The following is an 18,192-nucleotide window of genomic DNA, read 5'->3' as shown; positions in this document are numbered from 1 at the left end:
AAAAGTCCATTCTTTAAATTCCCAGGGTGTTTCTAAGCTACTGTTCTGTTGTCCCACTATATCAACACTTCTTTTACAGGATGAAGAGATCAGCTGTTACTCAATGTCTGACTGCTTATATTGAAAAAACGCTTTATTCTTCTGCCTCTATTTGAGTCCCTTCTACTTCAGTTTTAAATCTTAAAAAGCAAAACTTTACCGCGGACAATTAAGATAAATAGTAAAATGAAAGTGTGTTAATTCACCTGCACAGTCGAACAAATAATTCTTTGCTGTAAGAAAATTCAGCTGTGAGATTTCCAATCTTCTGCAGCACAGATGGGTTTTTGCTCCAATGTTACGGCCCCCTCATCACCTAAAGATGTCATTGATAGCCAGGTCTCCCTTTGTACATCTTGAATTATGAGAAAACATTAGTATCAATAGAAAGATTTTAATATTCAATACAAATAGGCTACAAAAGACCTGTGAATAATGAGTTGGCAGTTACAACTCTGCCACCACCTGCTGGTCATCTTACCGCATGACTGTCAGGAATATTTACACAGCATTTATATGAAACATAACTTAGTTTAAAAAAAAAAAAAATACAGGATCTTGAGAAATTAAACAGCATCTTGACCAATGTAGCACAAAGCTGAGTTCTGAATATGGGCCAGTCAGATGCAGGCAGGTGGGATGTCGGGTGCAGGTCTACATGATTCCCTGAGGCTGACCCTTTCCTGCGATCTTCTTGGAACACTCCAGCAAAGCGTTGTGGATGTCTTTGGCGCAGGAAATCTGAGACTTGATCATGCCGAGGTACTGGGCGTAAGACATGGACTCTGTCTGCACCGTGTCTGGCTTGGTGGCGGTTGGGACCAGGTTGGGTGAATGTTTGGCGCTGTCGATGCTCTGGGAGAGGCACTCGTAAGCCAACCGCTGCAGAGAGGTGGAAAATGTTAGTCTGCATGTTCATTATACAGGACCAGTGTGTGGGATTTAGTGGAATCTAGCAGTGAGGTTGCAGATTACAGACGACTAAACACCCCTGGCAGAGTGTGTTGGGGCTGCAGTGTACACATGACTGCCTCCTCAATACTACGTAATAACCATGCTCCATTCCGCTGTATTCAATACATGCAATGCAATGCAATCAATAATTTTGTGTTTAAGCCTTACCAAACACAGCTCCAGTTGATCGCAAAGGGCATAAAACTCCTCGAGGCTTTTGTCAAAGCGCTGAACAGAGGTGTCGCTGCTTTTGCTAAACCAGAGGAAACAGGAGACACATTAAAAGAAAAAAAAAAAAAAACATCTGAGACCTGCGTGACATCTTTCTCCAGGACCATTGTTGGACAACTTACATGCCGTTGTCAATTGACGTGTTATGGGCCAAATTCAGGGATGCAATCCTCATTACATTCTGAAAATAAAAAAATAGGTTTAAAGCCCATTGCTGCATATGAGTTATTTATTTGTGAAACTACAGTATTTCGACTGTGAACTCGACAAGCCAACTTCAGCTATTGTTACCAGGTGTTTTGAGTATTTTCGATGCGCCACGCTTACCTGTAGACTCTCTTTCAGTTGAGGAATAAGCATCTTGAATCTGTGAACTGGATCAAAGTCTTGCTGTTGGCTCAGTTGTTGTTGTTGTTGTTGTTGTTGTTGTTGCTGTTGCTGTTGTTGTTGTTGTTGTTGCAATGAAGTAGGCTGTTGTAAGCCAGCCTGGGACACTAGCCCACCAGGCTGCTGCTGCTGTTGAGAAGCCATCTTGCCCAGGAAGACGCATCGGCCGGAAGATGGTTACATATCCGGTTCGTAGTTTTTCAAATTAAAAATTACAAAATTAAAAAAATAAATAAATAAATAATAATTACTCTCACCACCCTCTTTCTGTGACGCTAATACAGCACTCACTCCGCTCCCACTGGTTTCTTCGTACAACCACTTTGAATATATATTTTACGTATTAATGTGTCAGTATGTGCTTGTGTGTATTTATTTATTTTTATTTTTTTATTTTATCTATCTATCTATCTATCTATCTATCTATCTATCTATCTATCTATCTATCTATCTATCTATCTATCTATCTATCTATCTATCTATCTATCTATCTATCTATCTATCTATCTGAGACAATTTACCACAGTTTCTTTTATAAATGCTCACAGTAAAGCTAAATCCATCATGTCCACACAATGTACACATTATAATATTCTCGATCGTTATTCATTAGAAATATCATCAATGTTAAGCCTGCATTAATACATATGTATATCCCTTAAAATCTATACTACTGAAATTCTTGGTGTTATACGGTTAAATACTGGGACTGCCAAAGAGAATGGATGGCATTTTTTTTTCCAAGGATGGCGAACAAATGATCCGTCGAGTCTGTCTCTGATTGGCTAGTAATGGTTAACTTCGGTAGTTGAAGAGTGATGATTGGTTAGAACTAGGGTAAAAGTATCGAGGTAAGCCAATCAGAGTTAGAGTAGGGTGGGTTATTCCTTCGCCATCCTAGAAAAATATATAGTGGGAGGGTCCTGCAGACGCTGGTCTCTAACAGAAACCCCGTAGTGCTGCACAACAGCGCCATTCGGTAACTGCAATTGTATCCAAAATGGCAGGAGCTGATGGAGACGACTCTCTCTACCCTATCGCCGTTCTCATTGACGAACTGCGAAATGAAGACGTTCAGGTAGTAACAGTGTTTTTTTTACTTTAACAATTACTCATATTGTACAGTAAAACGAAGTCATTTTGAGGTATTTTCTCAGCCGAGCATCTAACTAGCTAACTAGCACATATGCTAGCTACGTTCGCGGTCTAGGCCTAACTTTATCAGGAATCTTCTGCCGGGCGCACCCTGCCCTGACAGTGTAGCTAGTTTGCTGTCATGATTTACGACGTTAATTATAAAGATAGGGTATCGGCGAATGTGTTCTTAGTTCGGTTTATCATTTGAAGTGTAAAGGTAATAACATTAAGGCAAGCAAACCAGGTCATTGGTTTAGCCGCTAGCGCTAACATCGCATCGTAAGTGGCTAGCTTTTAACGTTAGCTTACTAAGATGATAGTTAGCAATCACAATAGCAGGGCGTTCAAGGCCGCAGTGGGCAGAGCTCACAGTCGTGTGCATTATCAGAGAATGTAAAGCTAGTATTTCGATTTCGGTTACCCTATTTCATCGCCTTATGAAACGATGGTTAACATTAGCTTTTTACTGCGAAGAGGCGGACCGTGACTGCGCTAAACTGCTACTTGAAAATATTCTCGAGTGCATTCTACTTGGGTTAGGTGGATATGACTAGTGAGGCTTAACGTTAGTCATTGTCACTCATTATTAAATGTGCCTGTTCTTACACGTGAACGCCTCACGAACGCATGTCCATTTTGTGCACAGTTGCGACTGAACAGCATCAAGAAGCTGTCCACTATTGCTCTGGCCCTTGGTGTTGAGAGGACTCGCACCGAACTCCTTCCCTTCCTCACAGGTAGTAAAATCTGTTATCTTAAACGTGAAAATCAGCTGATGTTTGGCACAGCAGCAATGACCTCAAGTTTATTGTCAAAATATGTCACATGGAAAAGTGCTGAATGTGCTGTACTCACCTTTACAAACTGTCGCAATAAATACCTGTTATCGTGTAACTTTTTCAGACCTGAAGAAATATATATTTGTGTATATACTGAAGTTTTTCACAAGTCTTTCTGTCATCCCACAGACACCATCTATGATGAAGATGAGGTTCTCTTGGCCTTGGCTGAGCAGCTTGGCAATTTCACTATGCTGGTGGGAGGGCCAGAGTATGTCCACTGTCTTTTGGTAAGTCTCTGGAGAGTTCATTTCAGTACATTATGTTCATTAAGGGACACATCTTCCTCTGCTTTTAAAGTAGAGACAGAAACCTGTACAAATCTTATCGTTGTCAATGCAGCATAATGCCATATCATTTGTAAATAATGAATATTTTAGGTGATGCAAGGATACAGCTCAGTATACAGGTGCAGATTTTAATAGTGCCTTCATTTTTTGAGGAATTTGTCCTTGGGTTTGGTCTCCTCAGAGGATTTGTTTATTAGAAAAAAATAACAAGGTTGCATTATTTTCAAGATATGGAAACCGCTTAAATAAATTGAGGGAACCAAGCAGTGAAACCTTTGCTTATTTGTATTCTATATTGACATCACTAAGGTTTTCCCCCTTACGTAGACTGCAATGCCAAACTTAAGATTACATAACCCAAAGTATTGTAACATTATCAACTAGAAGGGCACTCATTTATGTTTCCATTGCCACACCTTAGTTTGAGAGGGGAAAAGTGTTATTAGAATTGTGGCGGTGTGTTGGTTGTCCCATGAAACCACTGTCCCCAAGTGTCCCATAAAGCCTGCTTTCTTAATGAAGTTTGAGCAGCTACATGTGTAGGCTACCACAGAGGATTACTTGTACCCATGAATGTGGATTGTGACATGGAGTCATCATAGCTCTACAATTGACATTGTTTTGTAACTATTTTAACTTAACTACTGCCTGCTGTATTTTAAGATGTATGGCATTTATTCAGCCAGGTCCAAATGCTCTGTCTCACAATGTTAATGAAAGAGAAAAATTGTATGTGTATCCGCCCTATGATTTGGATCCATTCCAAAATTTAAAGGGGTCTTCCTTGGCCCAAGTTACACCCTCCAACAAGTTTGATGAAAATTTGGCTTGTAGTTTTTCTGTAATCCTGCTGAGAAGCAGACAGACAAACACACAAATGAAGTGGACTGAAAACATAACCTCCTTGGTAGAGGGAGAGTGTAAAATATCTGATATTCTCTACTTTCACATACATTTGAAGTATAAAAACTGCATACATATCCTAATAATGTATTGTTTGTGTGAATAGTTGACTGTATCTCTATCTAAATGTATTCCTTCTTGACACACAGCCTCCTCTTGAGAGCCTTGCCACGGTGGAGGAGACAGTAGTCAGAGATAAAGCTGTGGAGTCTCTGCGGAAGATCTCTCAGGAGCACTCTCCAGTTGACCTGGAAGTCCATTTTGAGCCTTTGGTCAAGCGGCTGGCCAGTGGTGACTGGTTCACTTCTCGCACATCCGCCTGCGGCCTCTTTAGTGTCTGTTATCCCCGTGTCTCAAGCACTGTCAAGGCTGAGATCCGCCAGTAAGTGGCTTCTTAACAAAAACACATGCTTTTTAAGGAGCTCTAAATCCTTATTTGCTGTTATGTACATAATGTATGGCGTGGCATTAGACATGTAATGCAGACCTGAGGTGCTTCTGCAGTCAGTTTTGTATCTCTGATGAAATGTCTGTTTATGGTTATCTCTAGGCATTTTCGCACCTTGTGCTCAGATGACACTCCTATGGTGCGTCGTGCTGCGGCATCTAAACTGGGGGAGTTTGCCAAAGTCCTGGAACTGGATTATGTAAAAAGTGACATAATTTCCCTCTTCACTGCTCTGGCCTCTGATGAGCAGGTATGAGCATTTGTCTTTCTTCTTCTCAACCTGAACTGCTGTCCCACTCTGTCTTCAGCAATCCAATCGAAGTCTCTTTGGCTGTTACACCCAAGGATGGCAATAGTGATCCCATAACCTTTCTCCATCAGGACTCTGTTCGGCTGCTTGCCGTGGAGGCTTGTGTCAGCATTGCCACTCTGCTGCCTCAAGAGGACCTGGAGACCCTGGTGATGCCAACCCTGCGCCAGGCTGCAGAAGACAAATCCTGGAGGGTCCGCTACATGGTGGCTGACAAGTTCTCTGAGGTAAGACCTAATTTTTCCTTTCTTTTCTTCTCTCCTTGTTGTCATCCTGGTTAGATGTATAAATGACAACTGAGAATCACGTCATATTTTAAGCTGTCTTAAGGTTTTCAGCCTCCTGGAAGTTTTGTATCTCAAACGATGTTAATGTCTACTTGTTGCAAACAATGCCATGATTGATATATTTCAGGGCATGCACACAGGATAAGGGTGAAATACAATCCAAATATTAAAATAGTTGTGGGATATGCATCCTGTTAAAAATTATGTGGCATTTTCCCTTGTGGTAGCACAAGTGTATCTGTGAGCTTAGGTCAAGTTTTATGTTAAAACCTCTTACTAATGACAAAGACAGCTGAAGTGTTCTTGAATAAGAGCCTTTTTTGAAGATCAATGAAAAATTGATGCACCATTTTCATTGTTGGACAATGCTCAAAACCATCAGCCTGCAGCAAATACTTCTAGAGTGCTGGTGCTTCAGTTTTGGCAAATGTCACTTATATTCGTGTTTGCTTTATACTGTCGCACATGTACTTTTCTTTCAGCTTCTTGTGGATGGAACACTCCACTGGCAAATGTGCTTTTGTGCACAGTAACAATTTCAAGCCAGAGTGTGATGAAGTAAAATGAACATTTAACTGTATTTGTTAAAAATTGTATTTAATGTAATTCAGTGTTTTAGCAAAGTTTTGTGTAAAACTACACTTGTAAACTCTCTTTGAATAGACTCAAATGTGCATTCACTGGTGCACATCATACAACAGTGTCCCCTGAGCAGTTTTTCACATTGGAGCTGTCTTGACAAACTGGGCTCAAGCTGCATGCAGCATCTTACAAGTCTTGTCCTCATTGTGAGGTTGCTGGCCTGTTGCCTGCTGTAAGTATTGTTGACTAGCTAGTACAGTGCAGTTTACTATTGGCAAAATTTTAAATGAGACGTGCAGAAAAAGTTATTTGATGAAATAACACTGTTAAGCTTTATTTGTTTATTTTTCATGACTGAAGTCTTGGTGGCACATTATTCATTTGAGGACTCCTGGAAGTGTGAAAACCAGAGAATAGTTTCTGTTTTACCATTTTTAGCTATGTCTTTTTTGAATGGTTGTTATGTTGCCTGGGGAGAGATCTCAGGACTGCATTGTAGGTGGCTGATAAGTGGTGTCTTAGACCACCTCTGTTCAGTGATCGTCTTTCAAGTTTAACATGGGTGGCTTCTTTCACTCCTCTTTAAAACCATCGGTCTTCCCTGACCATAATATGTACATTATTGTCCTCAAAGGAACGTCCCTTGTCCTTGAGATGTAGGTGGACTGCTGAGTCTTGACCTGAGGTGTTGGCTCTTCTTTGTTGTGCCATGCACTTGTGAAGCAGTTGCTTTGTTTTTTCCATGTTCAAGTCTGTGCATTATTCACTGCATTGCACTGCATACACTACATTGCTCTGTTTGTGTCTGGGTGTTTTGTCCTTAGGGTGGACAAGTTTCTGCCTCAAGGTGCTGCTGGACTTGAAGTGAACAGGGATTTGGTGTTGCCCAACATCACCTTGTCCACCCTAAGGACAAAACACCCAGACAAGAGCAGAGCAATGTCGTGTATGCAGTGCAATGCAGTGAGGAATGCATAGATAAATAGTAAATATTAAAAAAAAGCCTACTTCTCCTTTGCAGTTCACTGCACTGCAGTCCAGCAGACAAACTAATTAAAAATATGCGGTAATTCAGATCAGTACATTTTTGTGAGCACAATATTTCAGGAATGCGTCAAAACTACATCAACAAACTAACATTAAATCTGCCACAAAATGCTCACTTGGACTCAAGGATGAAATGGTTAGAATTTGGTGGTCAAAGGTCAACTTGACTGACCTCACAAACCACTTTTCTGGCCATAACTCAAAAATTCATATGCTCATGATGACAAAATTTGTGTGTGTGGCAGCCAGCAGCAACATCCATGTTTGAAGCATTGTCTTCTGTCATGGCTATTACCTTGTTCTGTCAGAATTTGCATTATTGGACAGGCATGTCAACACATACAAGTAACTAAATTCTTATTTTATTGTGTTAAGTTACGCACCAACAAACGTATAGTAGTAGTCCACCACAAGCTCATTGGTTTTGATATTGAGCATCAGGTGATTGTCATTGCACCATGTGGTTAGGCTCTCCCAGTCCTCTAAGTGAAGGAAATCACTGGAAATTATTCACTGAGGGCGTAGTTATTGTTTTTACATGAACTAAATTCTAACAAGGTTTAGGTCAGGTGATTTGGTGAAGAAATTGACATTTCTTTGGTCATCGTAGTTGATTTATCTTTCTTTACATCCTTTTATTCTTGATTCTCCACTGAAATCCATAATGCGTTTTTGTGTTGATATTTTCCCCGCGTGCTTATTTGTATATTGACACTTGCTGATTTCTCTCTGAATGCAGCTCCAGAAAGCAGTGGGACCGGAGATCACCAAGAACGATCTGGTCCCAGCCTTCCAGAATCTTCTGAAGGACTGCGAAGCCGAGGTCCGTGCGGCTGCAGCCAACAAAGTCAAAGGTTGGTGCATGAATACACAATAATTAAATAAAACGTTAATGCTGAAGGGAGACTTGCTGAAAAGATTGACGGCCTGGGTTAATTAAACAACTTAATTAATTTCAACTTCATGTCCATCCTGTTCCACTTTCTGACAGTGAACTCTTCTTTTCATTAGAATTCTGTGAGAACCTCCCAGAAGACAGTCGTGAGCAAACCATCATGACTCACATTCTGCCCTGCGTCAAGGTAAAAAAAAAATAACTAAACCTTTCTGTCTGTCACATTGTGATATTTCTGGTGCTTCATTTCTCAGTTGAACAAAAAAATACTTTGATTTGCTATGAGTTATTAAGCATGGAAAATGACCAGAGGCCTATATTTTTATTGTCTTCCCCAGGGCGTTGGTACAGACGTGGGGTGTTGTGATGCATGATTAAATGAAACAGGGTGTTTACTAGATTGATTTTACAACCTGGGTCTTATTTTTATAAAACTGTCCGTTATTCCTTTTGATCATGATAATGTTTTATGTACCAACTCGATTGCCTTAATGTCTTAAATGTGGTTAACCACCAATATATAGCAGTTGTAAAACTCAGTGTGTACACTGCAAATGTCGAGTATACAGTTTCAGCTGCAGAGGAAAAAAATGTTTTGCTTCATTTTCACATCAGCCTTAGTTTGCTTTTTCCACTGTGGTCACTGGGGCTTTGTTTACAAGCTGTATATTGCTTGTCCATCTGTATATGGGTATGTATATTACATTGCCCACATTTCCCCCAAATTTCTCCCCAGTTCATGAGTAGAAAACTGTCAAAAGCTATAGAGATAAGAACCAAGGTTTAAACAAAATTCGTTTAACAAGAATGAATGAAATGGCTAATTGGTGAATTTTTAGAAATATAACTCTTCCCACAGCTCGAGATTGATAATTTTGTGCTTGTTGTGATGCTCTTGATAAGAGTAAACCACACCAGCGGTTGCTAAGGGGACATGTTTTGTGGGGCAGTTACAAAAGATAGAGTGTATGACATTATATGTCTGTTTGCCAGTGTTGGTCAGATTCTGAACAGCAGATGGCACTGTTGTTTTTTCTTTGTTCAATAATAACTTCAGCTGTGGTGGTACTGAGTAAAAATTCTTATATCATAGCTTTTTGTTTTTAATTCACTAATGATAGGTGCAGTACGAGTAGACCTGCAGTGACATTCCTTCATCAAAATGATAATTCTGCTTATCCTGTCAACATATCAACAGTGAAACAGAGCTATACTGGTAGCAACAAGCAGACTCACAACCTTACAAAGCTGTAAAAACAGCTCAGAACATAAGCATCATGATATTGTAGAGTCAGCGATCTGCTTAGATTCGTCAGCAGCAAACATTAAATTGATATCCTCAACAATGCTGTAATTCCTCAGTACTCTGTGTTTCTGCCACAAACTTCCATGTGATATTGGTTTGATCAGTTCTGTTCAGTATATTCAGTGATATGCAATTTCTGTTCCCTTTGTTTATATTATGGCATATCTGTTTGTGTCTATATCATACTTGAAGTTATTCCACCTACAGTAGTTAACTGCAATGACTGTTGTCTGCACTAGTATTAAGTCCGTTTTGCTGTGTATTTACAGAGAGGGAGGCTATAATATACTTGCGTAGTGTGTTGTGAAAATGAACCATAGCAGTAGTCGTGATGTTTGTTTACGCACTTTCTGTCTTAACTATTTGTTTGTGCTGATCTCTCTGTCTCCAGGAACTTGTTTCAGACACCAACCAGCATGTGAAGTCAGCCCTGGCCTCAGTCATTATGGGCCTTTCAACCATCCTGGGCAAGGACAACACAATAGAGCACTTGCTGCCTCTTTTCCTGGCTCAGCTCAAAGACGAGGTAAAGGAAGTGCAGAATTGTAATCCTGGGTCCCAATTTCTGTTTTATATATTATGCAGCTGGCTTTGGAAGTCGTCGAGGCATTGCTTAGTTTGGTAACATTCAAAAGCTTCCTGTGAAGCGTCTTGAGGTTGACCAACCTTGTTAGTCTTTAGATATTGGCACGTCTTAGAGAGGGTAAAGCCACTTAGTCGAAGCCACCAGATGTACCTGCCTGCCACCTAGCTGGGTAGGAGGATGATTCATGCAGTTGGCAGCCAGACTGAGACCTTACAATTAGACGACTGATTGTTGCGGCTAGAGGGAAGCATAATGAAAAGCTCGACACAGTGCAACATCATAAGTTATTACTTTTGGATTTTACAATAGTAAATGTAGGAATTTACTAGTTATAGTAGGTTGAATGAGGCTACGGGTCCCAGGACCCTGAATACATCCTTTCATCACTCTTTGTATTTCACTTACTTCTGTGATCGTCAGTGTTAGACATAATTTTGAAATCATTTGTTTGTGGAGCTTTTACACTAAGAAATTGTAGTACATTGTGTTTGTCATTGTCTGCATAAAGTTACAATAGAATAGGTTTTAGATGATAAATGTACTGGCACTGTCTAATGTAAGAGAACAATGATAGCCCAGTCATATGTTGTCCAAGAAATACATTTCCGTGACATTAATTTGCATATTGAGATCAGACAGTTTGGCAGGTTAGACACAAAGGTATAGAAATGTTTTGGACGCCTTGAGGCTGTCAGTCCTTCCCCTGCTTTCCTTAGTCCTATTTAAAGATGGCCCCGTTTCCTCACAGCACAAACTCAAGATGAGGAGTGTCTAATTAGATTACAGTCTAAACTGACAGCTTTGACTTGTAAATTTCAATAATTCAAGGTGCATCTATCTGAGGACAGATTTAAAGGCAGCCACATGGAGAACATTCTTCAGACATGTCATTCATTCAAGAGCTGAATTATTTCAAATTGTCGCTTTTATCCGCTTTTATTTTGATGGTACTCTGTGGCTTGCCTCTGCCAGAGCCAAGATTTATTCACTTTGAATAGAGTAAAAAACTGCTATAGTTGTTGCTTGACTTTAAATTCAGGTTTCAGTTAAATATTTTTTTTCAATATCTGAATACCACAATGCCCCATGCCAGAAGTCTAAACATGGCCGTCTTTAAAATTTTCTCTCACAGTGCCCCGAGGTGCGTCTCAACATCATTTCCAACCTAGACTGCGTGAATGACGTGATTGGCATCCGTCAGCTCTCCCAGTCACTGCTGCCTGCGATTGTGGAGCTGGCGGAGGATGCAAAGTGGAGGGTCCGCCTCGCCATCATAGAGTACATGCCCCTGTTGGCAGGACAGCTGGTGAGTCATGGAGTCTAAGAACACAGCAGAAACTCATATAAAATATGTTTTAAAGGTCTGTCTAATTAGTACCATGTGTAGAACCAGAAATACTAGAAATACTCAGACAAACAGAGGCCTGACTGCAGACATCCAGGAAAGCACTCTCGTTACACTGTGTCCATGTTTTCCCAGGGAGTGGAATTCTTTGACGAGAAACTCAACACCCTTTGTATGGCCTGGCTTATCGACCACGGTAAGACACTCTCATGGGTTCAAGTTTTCCACGGAGTTATGTGTAATGTTCACAAATTTATCTCATAAAACGTATGCACTATATGACGCCACAAAGCGGAATATTTTTATTATGCCTCTGTGCCGACAACAATCTTGCCAGAGTCATTGTGTTTTAGGGTTGTCTGTCCCTCCGTCCATCTGTCTGCCCGTGCATGTGTATGTATGCAAATCACATTCCTGTCAACACCATATCTCAGGATTGATTTTGAGGGAATCTCTTGAAATGAGGCACCAATGTTCACTTGGACTCAAGAATTTCGATTTTGGCGGTCAAAGGTCACTGTGACCTCTCAAAACAGATTTTTGGCTGTAACTCAAGAATTGATATGCTAATTCTGGCTAAATATCACACCACTGTCTAAAAGGATATAATGGAGACATTTTATATCCACAAGATCAAAAGTCAACTTCACTGTGACATCACAATGTTCTGCAAAAATATTTCATCATTCAATGCCGTAACTGAGGAACAGAAGGGCAGATTTTGACCATATTTCACATTTGATCAGATACTGAATCGGTGACGCTCATTTTGGGTGTCCACCTTGAAACTATAGTGATTGCATAGATCTCCGTGTTTTACAATCTGTAACTTCTTAACAGCAGCATCCATATTTGAAGTATCATAGTCCACCACAGGCTCACTGGTTCTGCTGATATTGAGCTTCATGTGATTGTTGTTGCAGATGAAGCTCTCTCAGTCCTCTGTAAAAGTAGTATCTAAGTGAAGACAACATGTTTCTCTCTGCAAATTATTTTCTGGAATCATACATGTCAATATTGTGATAACTTCCATTACACTATAACTTCCAAAAATCACTCAATTTCCAAACCAACTTCCTGGTAGAGGAACCCCAAATTCCTTGTCCCCATGTTTTACAGTTGTGATCATTTTATTTGCTTTGGCGCTTGGTACTCTGCTGCAGCGTGTGACTTCTTATAATGCACTCACCCTTTGTTGAACAATCTTACATACAACTCCTGCAATATCTGCTCCATTTCCCTTACACATTTTGGCATGGTTGCATTAGTTGTCGCTGTATTTGACTTTAGTTTCACTGCTCTTACTCACCTGAGTTTGGCCAGTCGGCAGACAGGTCCTCTTAACACTCTGATACTGTATTATTCCCAGAACAGATGGCCTGTAGTTGAAAGAGATGGATTGATGAGCGTTGAGGATGGGTGTGAGAGAATGGGGGGTTAAGGTAGGGGAGAGATGTGTCAATCTGCAGCTCTCTGCCATCATCTACATCCTTATAGAGGGAAAAGGTCTCTTATTCACAGCCTTCGAACAACTTCTTCAGAATACTATAGCTGTGAGTAGGCAAGGGGCAATGTGAATGACAATTACATCCTGTAGTACTATAGTTTTGACAATTTATCACACGTCTCACCATGGATTAGTTAACTAATGTCATACTACTCAGTTGCACTCTTATACTTTCTGTCTGTGTTTCTTACCCTACTTAGTTCAACTATGTCCTTGCAGACCACAACCTTTATAGGTTTAAATTGTACTTGATGGAGTTAAAAATCAGTCAGCTCACTCTGTGTCTGAGCAGGTTTGCCCCGCTTTCTTCTCTCCCCAGCAGTGAGACAGTCACCCGTATTCAAATACTGGAAGAGCTGTGTACTCAGAGCTGCACAACACAGCCTGCTCCATTTTATAACCCAGAACACTGTCTTTGTATAAATTTTTCACTCAGAGTATATAGTGTTCTCTTCACGTCGAGTTTTCCAATTAGCGAGACACACGCTCACTATTGAGGACAAAGGGCCAACTGGGTTACATCATTGGAATGCTACTGGTGTGAGTTTCTGTGTGTGTGTGGCTGGGGTTAGGGCTGTACCACCCTTACGTAAGCCCTTCAAAGCAAGACAGGACTACAGAAATCTTTTCTCTCACTGACATGTATTACAAAGAGATGTCTTTGTATCATTTTAATTTCTGGTGTTTTTATCCAACTGATGCTGGGGCGTTTCTCACAATATGCACCCAGTATACTTCAACACTTACCAAGTAAATTCTGTGTAGACACTGCAAGAAATCAGTATCAGTATATAAGGAGAAACTCTCCCCAAAAAACCCTTTTATAGGGGGGAAGAAACCTCAGGAGGAGCAACAGAGAACGGACTCTCCTCCAGGGTGGACGGACAAGCAATAGATGTGTGTCCAGAGTAGACCAACGTTATAGACAGTCAGGGTGGCAAAATTATAGATAGATTGTAAATATGATCTGGGGGAAGTGCTGCATCCAGGTGCCGCCAAACCAATGGCACCTGAGCCACACAATCTCCTGAACACCTGGAGAGACAAAAGTCGAGCGCACCATTTACACAGAATGTTACTGCTTTGATTTTCTAGTTTATGCCATCCGTGAGGCGGCCACCTGTAACCTGATGAAGCTGGTGGCCAAGTTTGGAGCTGAGTGGGCTCAGAACACCATCGTGCCCAAAGTCCTGGGCATGGCCAATGACCCCAATTACCTCCACAGGATGACTACTCTATTCTGCATCAATGTGAGTCAATGGCATCATTTCCCATAAGCTTGCGCCCATGTTCCATTATAAATGTTGTTCACTGTTGTCATTGTGAGTGACCACCTGTATTTTGTGTCAGGCTTTGTCAGAGACATGTGGCAAGGAAATCACCACTAAGCAGATGCTACCAGTGGTCCTCAAGATGTCCAATGACCAGGTGGCCAACGTACGCTTCAATGTGGCCAAGTCCCTTCAGAAGATCGGCACCGTCCTCGACGAAAAGTACGTGTCTTTGTAATTTCAGTATCAGATATTTTTCTCTCCATCGTGACAGAAACATGCTACCACGCCAAAATCAAGAGCCGCCGTTCACAGTATGTTTAACAATCCTTGTCTGATTTTGTCCCAAAGTACCCTTAAGACAGAGGTGAAGCCAGTGCTGGAGAAGCTGGCCACAGACACAGACATGGATGTCAAGTACTTTGCCCTGGAGGCTATCAGTGGTAAGAATTTCTCTCTCCTGAATCGTATTTTCTGTGTGTTAGAAACTTGGCGTAGTAAAAAATCGTATTCTCGTTCTCTCCTCTTCACACAGTTCTGCCCCTATCATAAAACCAACCCAACAAGGCAAAACCAGACAACAACCTGAAACAACAACAACAACAACGCAAACACTTTTACAAGATATTTATTGATGTGCAGGAACAACTGGTTAATGTATAGAGAAAGCTGTTAACAATTGTTTTATCCTTTTTCTTTCTTCTTTTGTTAACTGTCCAATGGTAGACCATGTCCAGGCATAGCACAGACTTCTTCGTTAACCTTCCTCTTTGCTGTAAATGGGTGCTTAAACAAAGGCAGAGTGTGATGAAATTTCATTAAGTTGTGCATGCTGACTAATGTGCTACTGTACTAGCTAGGCATCGCGAACCAGAACCCCTCTCACATTCCTCCCTCGTACATCCTTGGCCACTGTTGTACTCTAGCCAGAGTCATCGCAGCATACCACATGTCTATGTTCGCTACCTAGCACCTAGGGCCACGCTAACTCTCTGCGCTGCGGCACTTTCCTCCCTATGCTAAACACAAACTTTGAGCAGCAGATGGTTCAACAGGCTGTTCATTTTGCCCTGTGACGGCTCTCGTATCACTGAGACTCCGGTGTGGCTCTCCAGAAAAGGTATTGAAAGGTCTGTGCAGGTCTGATAGGCTTTCTTTTTTCTCCACCGGAGCAAACCTGCCATGTCTCCTAAATGCTTTACAGGATTGTTCTGTCCAAAGCTCTAACAAAGAAATAATGGGGTGTCCATTACTGCATGTAATCTGATGAACACTCTCAATGATTACATGTACTAATCAATCTCGAATGGTGTCCTTTCCCAACTCTGCCGGCCGGCCCTGCCCTTCTGCACTGTTTGTTCTCTGCAGCAACACAGATTGAATTGGTCGAACAAATGAATTACCTCTTCCCACTGTAATAGGGACCAGCTCAGTCGTAAAGCGTTGCTCATAATTATCCCTCCTCTAAATCCCCCCGTGATTTCGTTGATGTGCTCGGGTGGGAAGATGTAGTTGTGATTTTCTGCAATATGTTCTCGGCATTGCTCTTAATGTTTGTGCCAACGACTTTGATAAGCAGTGGTGTTTTCGTTTAGTATGCCTGGGTAATCAGCTTTCACCTGCCCTGCTCCGCGAAGAGACGGCGTTCTTTTCCGTGAGGGACACTTAATTCCTTGGACGTTAACGAGATGTTAAAGCTACAGTGACAACAGCTGCTCGGGCAGTGGGGCTAACAAAACCACGGCACTCCTTGTGTCCTAGAGCCGCCCAGTTTTCTGCATAAATCCATGCTAAGTCCTCCACTGTACATGAGATTTAAAAGCATAAGGTCAGCGAACATGAAGATTATTGCTTCCAAATCTCCGCACGATGGAGAACAAACGCATGCTTTCAAAGAAAGTGGGATGGGGGCATGGAGCATGTGTACGTAAGGCTGCATATTGTTTTATTACGGGGTGGGTGGGCGCTGGGGTGGTGATGGGTGGGTTGAATAAACGTTTCGTCTGTGTTGATAAAAGAAACTTCTGTCTTTCCCTGAACTACTCCTGCTGCTCCCTTCTCCTCCCCTCTCACTTTGTTCTCTTGAATAAACCCTGATTGTTGATTGTCCTGTAGCAAGAAGACTGTGCTTTTATTTTTATTTTGAATTCTCTTCACAATTGGGAAGCTGTACTACTCCATCTTGATCTGAATAAAGTAACACAAAGGAACTGGTCTAGCCTGCTTTTCTCACCTTTTTCCGCTCAAGTACATCGAGGCCTCTTGTCACTGTGATTGCCCATTTGCGACGTGGTGACAACAGGAAATGATTATACATCAAAAGAAGCAATTTATTACAATCTGTAATGAATTACCAGTGAAATATGCAGTGCCTATAAACAACGTTCACATGAAATCATTGAATCTCTATCAACAGTTAAAATATGTCTAGAATACCAGGCAACATCACACTACCAACAAACTAACAAAATGTTTATAATCAATAAAATCAAATTAAACAGCCATGCTTTCTGCCACTTACTACCACAAGATGATAGTGTACAGATACACCAAGAAAAGGCTAAATTATCTGAAGAACTGCTGGAATTTTGCTGTTTACATTAAAACCGCTGAAGTCTTAAAGGAAGCTGATGCACTGGGTGTAGCTGTAGTGTTGTAGTCTGAAGTGCTGAGTCAGTCTGGACTATCAGCTCAGTGAATGTGCCTGAAGCAGCTGAAATTGTGTGAAGCCATACCTAGAAAACCATTGACCCCCTCACATCACTTCATAGGCGCCTTTGGTATGTGGACTTATCTCGGTCTTTGTTGAAAACTGCTCTACCTTTGTCGTGCTACATGCAGGCCTGGACTCTTGTGCAGCCGCTCCTGGACTTTTGAAGCCGTTTCTCTGCAGCTTCGGCTTTCCGTTGGGCTCGTTTTCTCTCTGGAAAATACATTACCCAGTCACAGTTGTCTTGCAGACTGCAGCAGCTTTTCCTGGAGGATTTCTCTCTTTTACTGCATCCTCTTGCTCCTCAGTTCTGACAAGTCTTCCAGGTCCCGCTGCAGAGAAACATCCCCAAAGCAGGATGATGCCACCCCCAGGCTTCATGATGGGGGTGATGTGTTTCTCGTGCTGTGCTCTCAGCAAGTGTTTATTACAGTGCAAGAAAAGCTTGTTCAAAGCTTTTTTTTTTTTTTTTTTAAAGGCCTAATTATATCCTCAGTGACTTTGTGATGTAAAACCAAAAGTCCAAAAATGATAAATACTCTGTGGGCTTTGTAACAATACCCATTTAAGCATGAAGTATAGCTTCTCATCCTGTAAAAGACTCAAGAAAATGTGGGATTAATTTCACATGTTCCCGCTCTCTTATTTAGTCAGCTCTAACCTGGCAGGCAGCTGCTGTGGAGATGAAAGCGTCGGTCCTTCAGGCTGTTATGGCCACAGGGAACCATGCAGAGCGGCGCAGGATCTGCAGCTGACAACTGCCCTCGCCCTGACAACTGCTGGGGAGAGGAACGCTGCAAAATAAGGGCTGGGTTGGGAAGGCTGGGAAAGCGTTTGAGCGTATGAAAAACGTGTTTACTTTTTTTTTTGGACCTTTGTTTTCAAAGTCTGAGCCGCACTTTGCTTTTTGCTGAGCAGATCTTCGACTCACCGCCCTTTCTGGTAATTCCAAATGAGCAATCAGCAGAGAGGATTAGGGCAATAAATCACATGGCAGAGATCTTTATGAGAATCTCAACCTTCCTTTTTTAATCTCCTCAAATCTCCCATCGGCCCTCCTCCGAGCCATGCGCCCTCCCAATCCTCCACCCGGCCCTTTGACTGTATACCGCCCCGCC

At 41.6% G+C, this 18,192-nt stretch overlaps 2 protein-coding genes across 2 annotated transcripts; one reads left to right on the top strand and one right to left on the bottom strand.

Moving 5' to 3' along the window:
• Window positions 1-417: 417 nt before the first annotated feature.
• med29 (mediator complex subunit 29) lies at window positions 418-1,780 on the bottom strand. The gene is made up of 4 exons (XM_070970833.1): window positions 1,552-1,780; window positions 1,347-1,405; window positions 1,162-1,246; window positions 418-921 (listed from the first exon to the last, which is right to left on the bottom strand). The coding sequence occupies exons 1-4, from the start codon at window positions 1,753-1,755 to the stop codon at window positions 694-696; spliced, it is 576 nt and encodes a 191-aa protein (XP_070826934.1). The 5' UTR covers window positions 1,756-1,780; the 3' UTR covers window positions 418-693.
• A 787-nt stretch (window positions 1,781-2,567) lies between these two features.
• Window positions 2,568-16,574, top strand: ppp2r1bb (protein phosphatase 2, regulatory subunit A, beta b). The gene is made up of 15 exons (XM_070970067.1): window positions 2,568-2,689; window positions 3,395-3,485; window positions 3,717-3,817; window positions 4,930-5,162; window positions 5,331-5,478; window positions 5,610-5,765; window positions 8,194-8,308; window positions 8,466-8,536; window positions 10,047-10,181; window positions 11,374-11,547; window positions 11,722-11,782; window positions 14,189-14,343; window positions 14,444-14,586; window positions 14,716-14,807; window positions 14,900-16,574. The coding sequence occupies exons 1-15, from the start codon at window positions 2,612-2,614 to the stop codon at window positions 14,914-14,916; spliced, it is 1,770 nt and encodes a 589-aa protein (XP_070826168.1). The 5' UTR covers window positions 2,568-2,611; the 3' UTR covers window positions 14,917-16,574.
• The last annotated feature ends 1,618 nt before the right edge of the window (window positions 16,575-18,192 follow it).

The sequence above is a fragment of the Chaetodon trifascialis genome, chromosome 9 (genome assembly GCF_039877785.1).
Source record: "Chaetodon trifascialis isolate fChaTrf1 chromosome 9, fChaTrf1.hap1, whole genome shotgun sequence".
Lineage (NCBI taxonomy): Eukaryota > Metazoa > Chordata > Actinopteri > Chaetodontiformes > Chaetodontidae > Chaetodon > Chaetodon trifascialis.
This window is presented reverse-complemented; position numbering and strand designations above follow the sequence as displayed.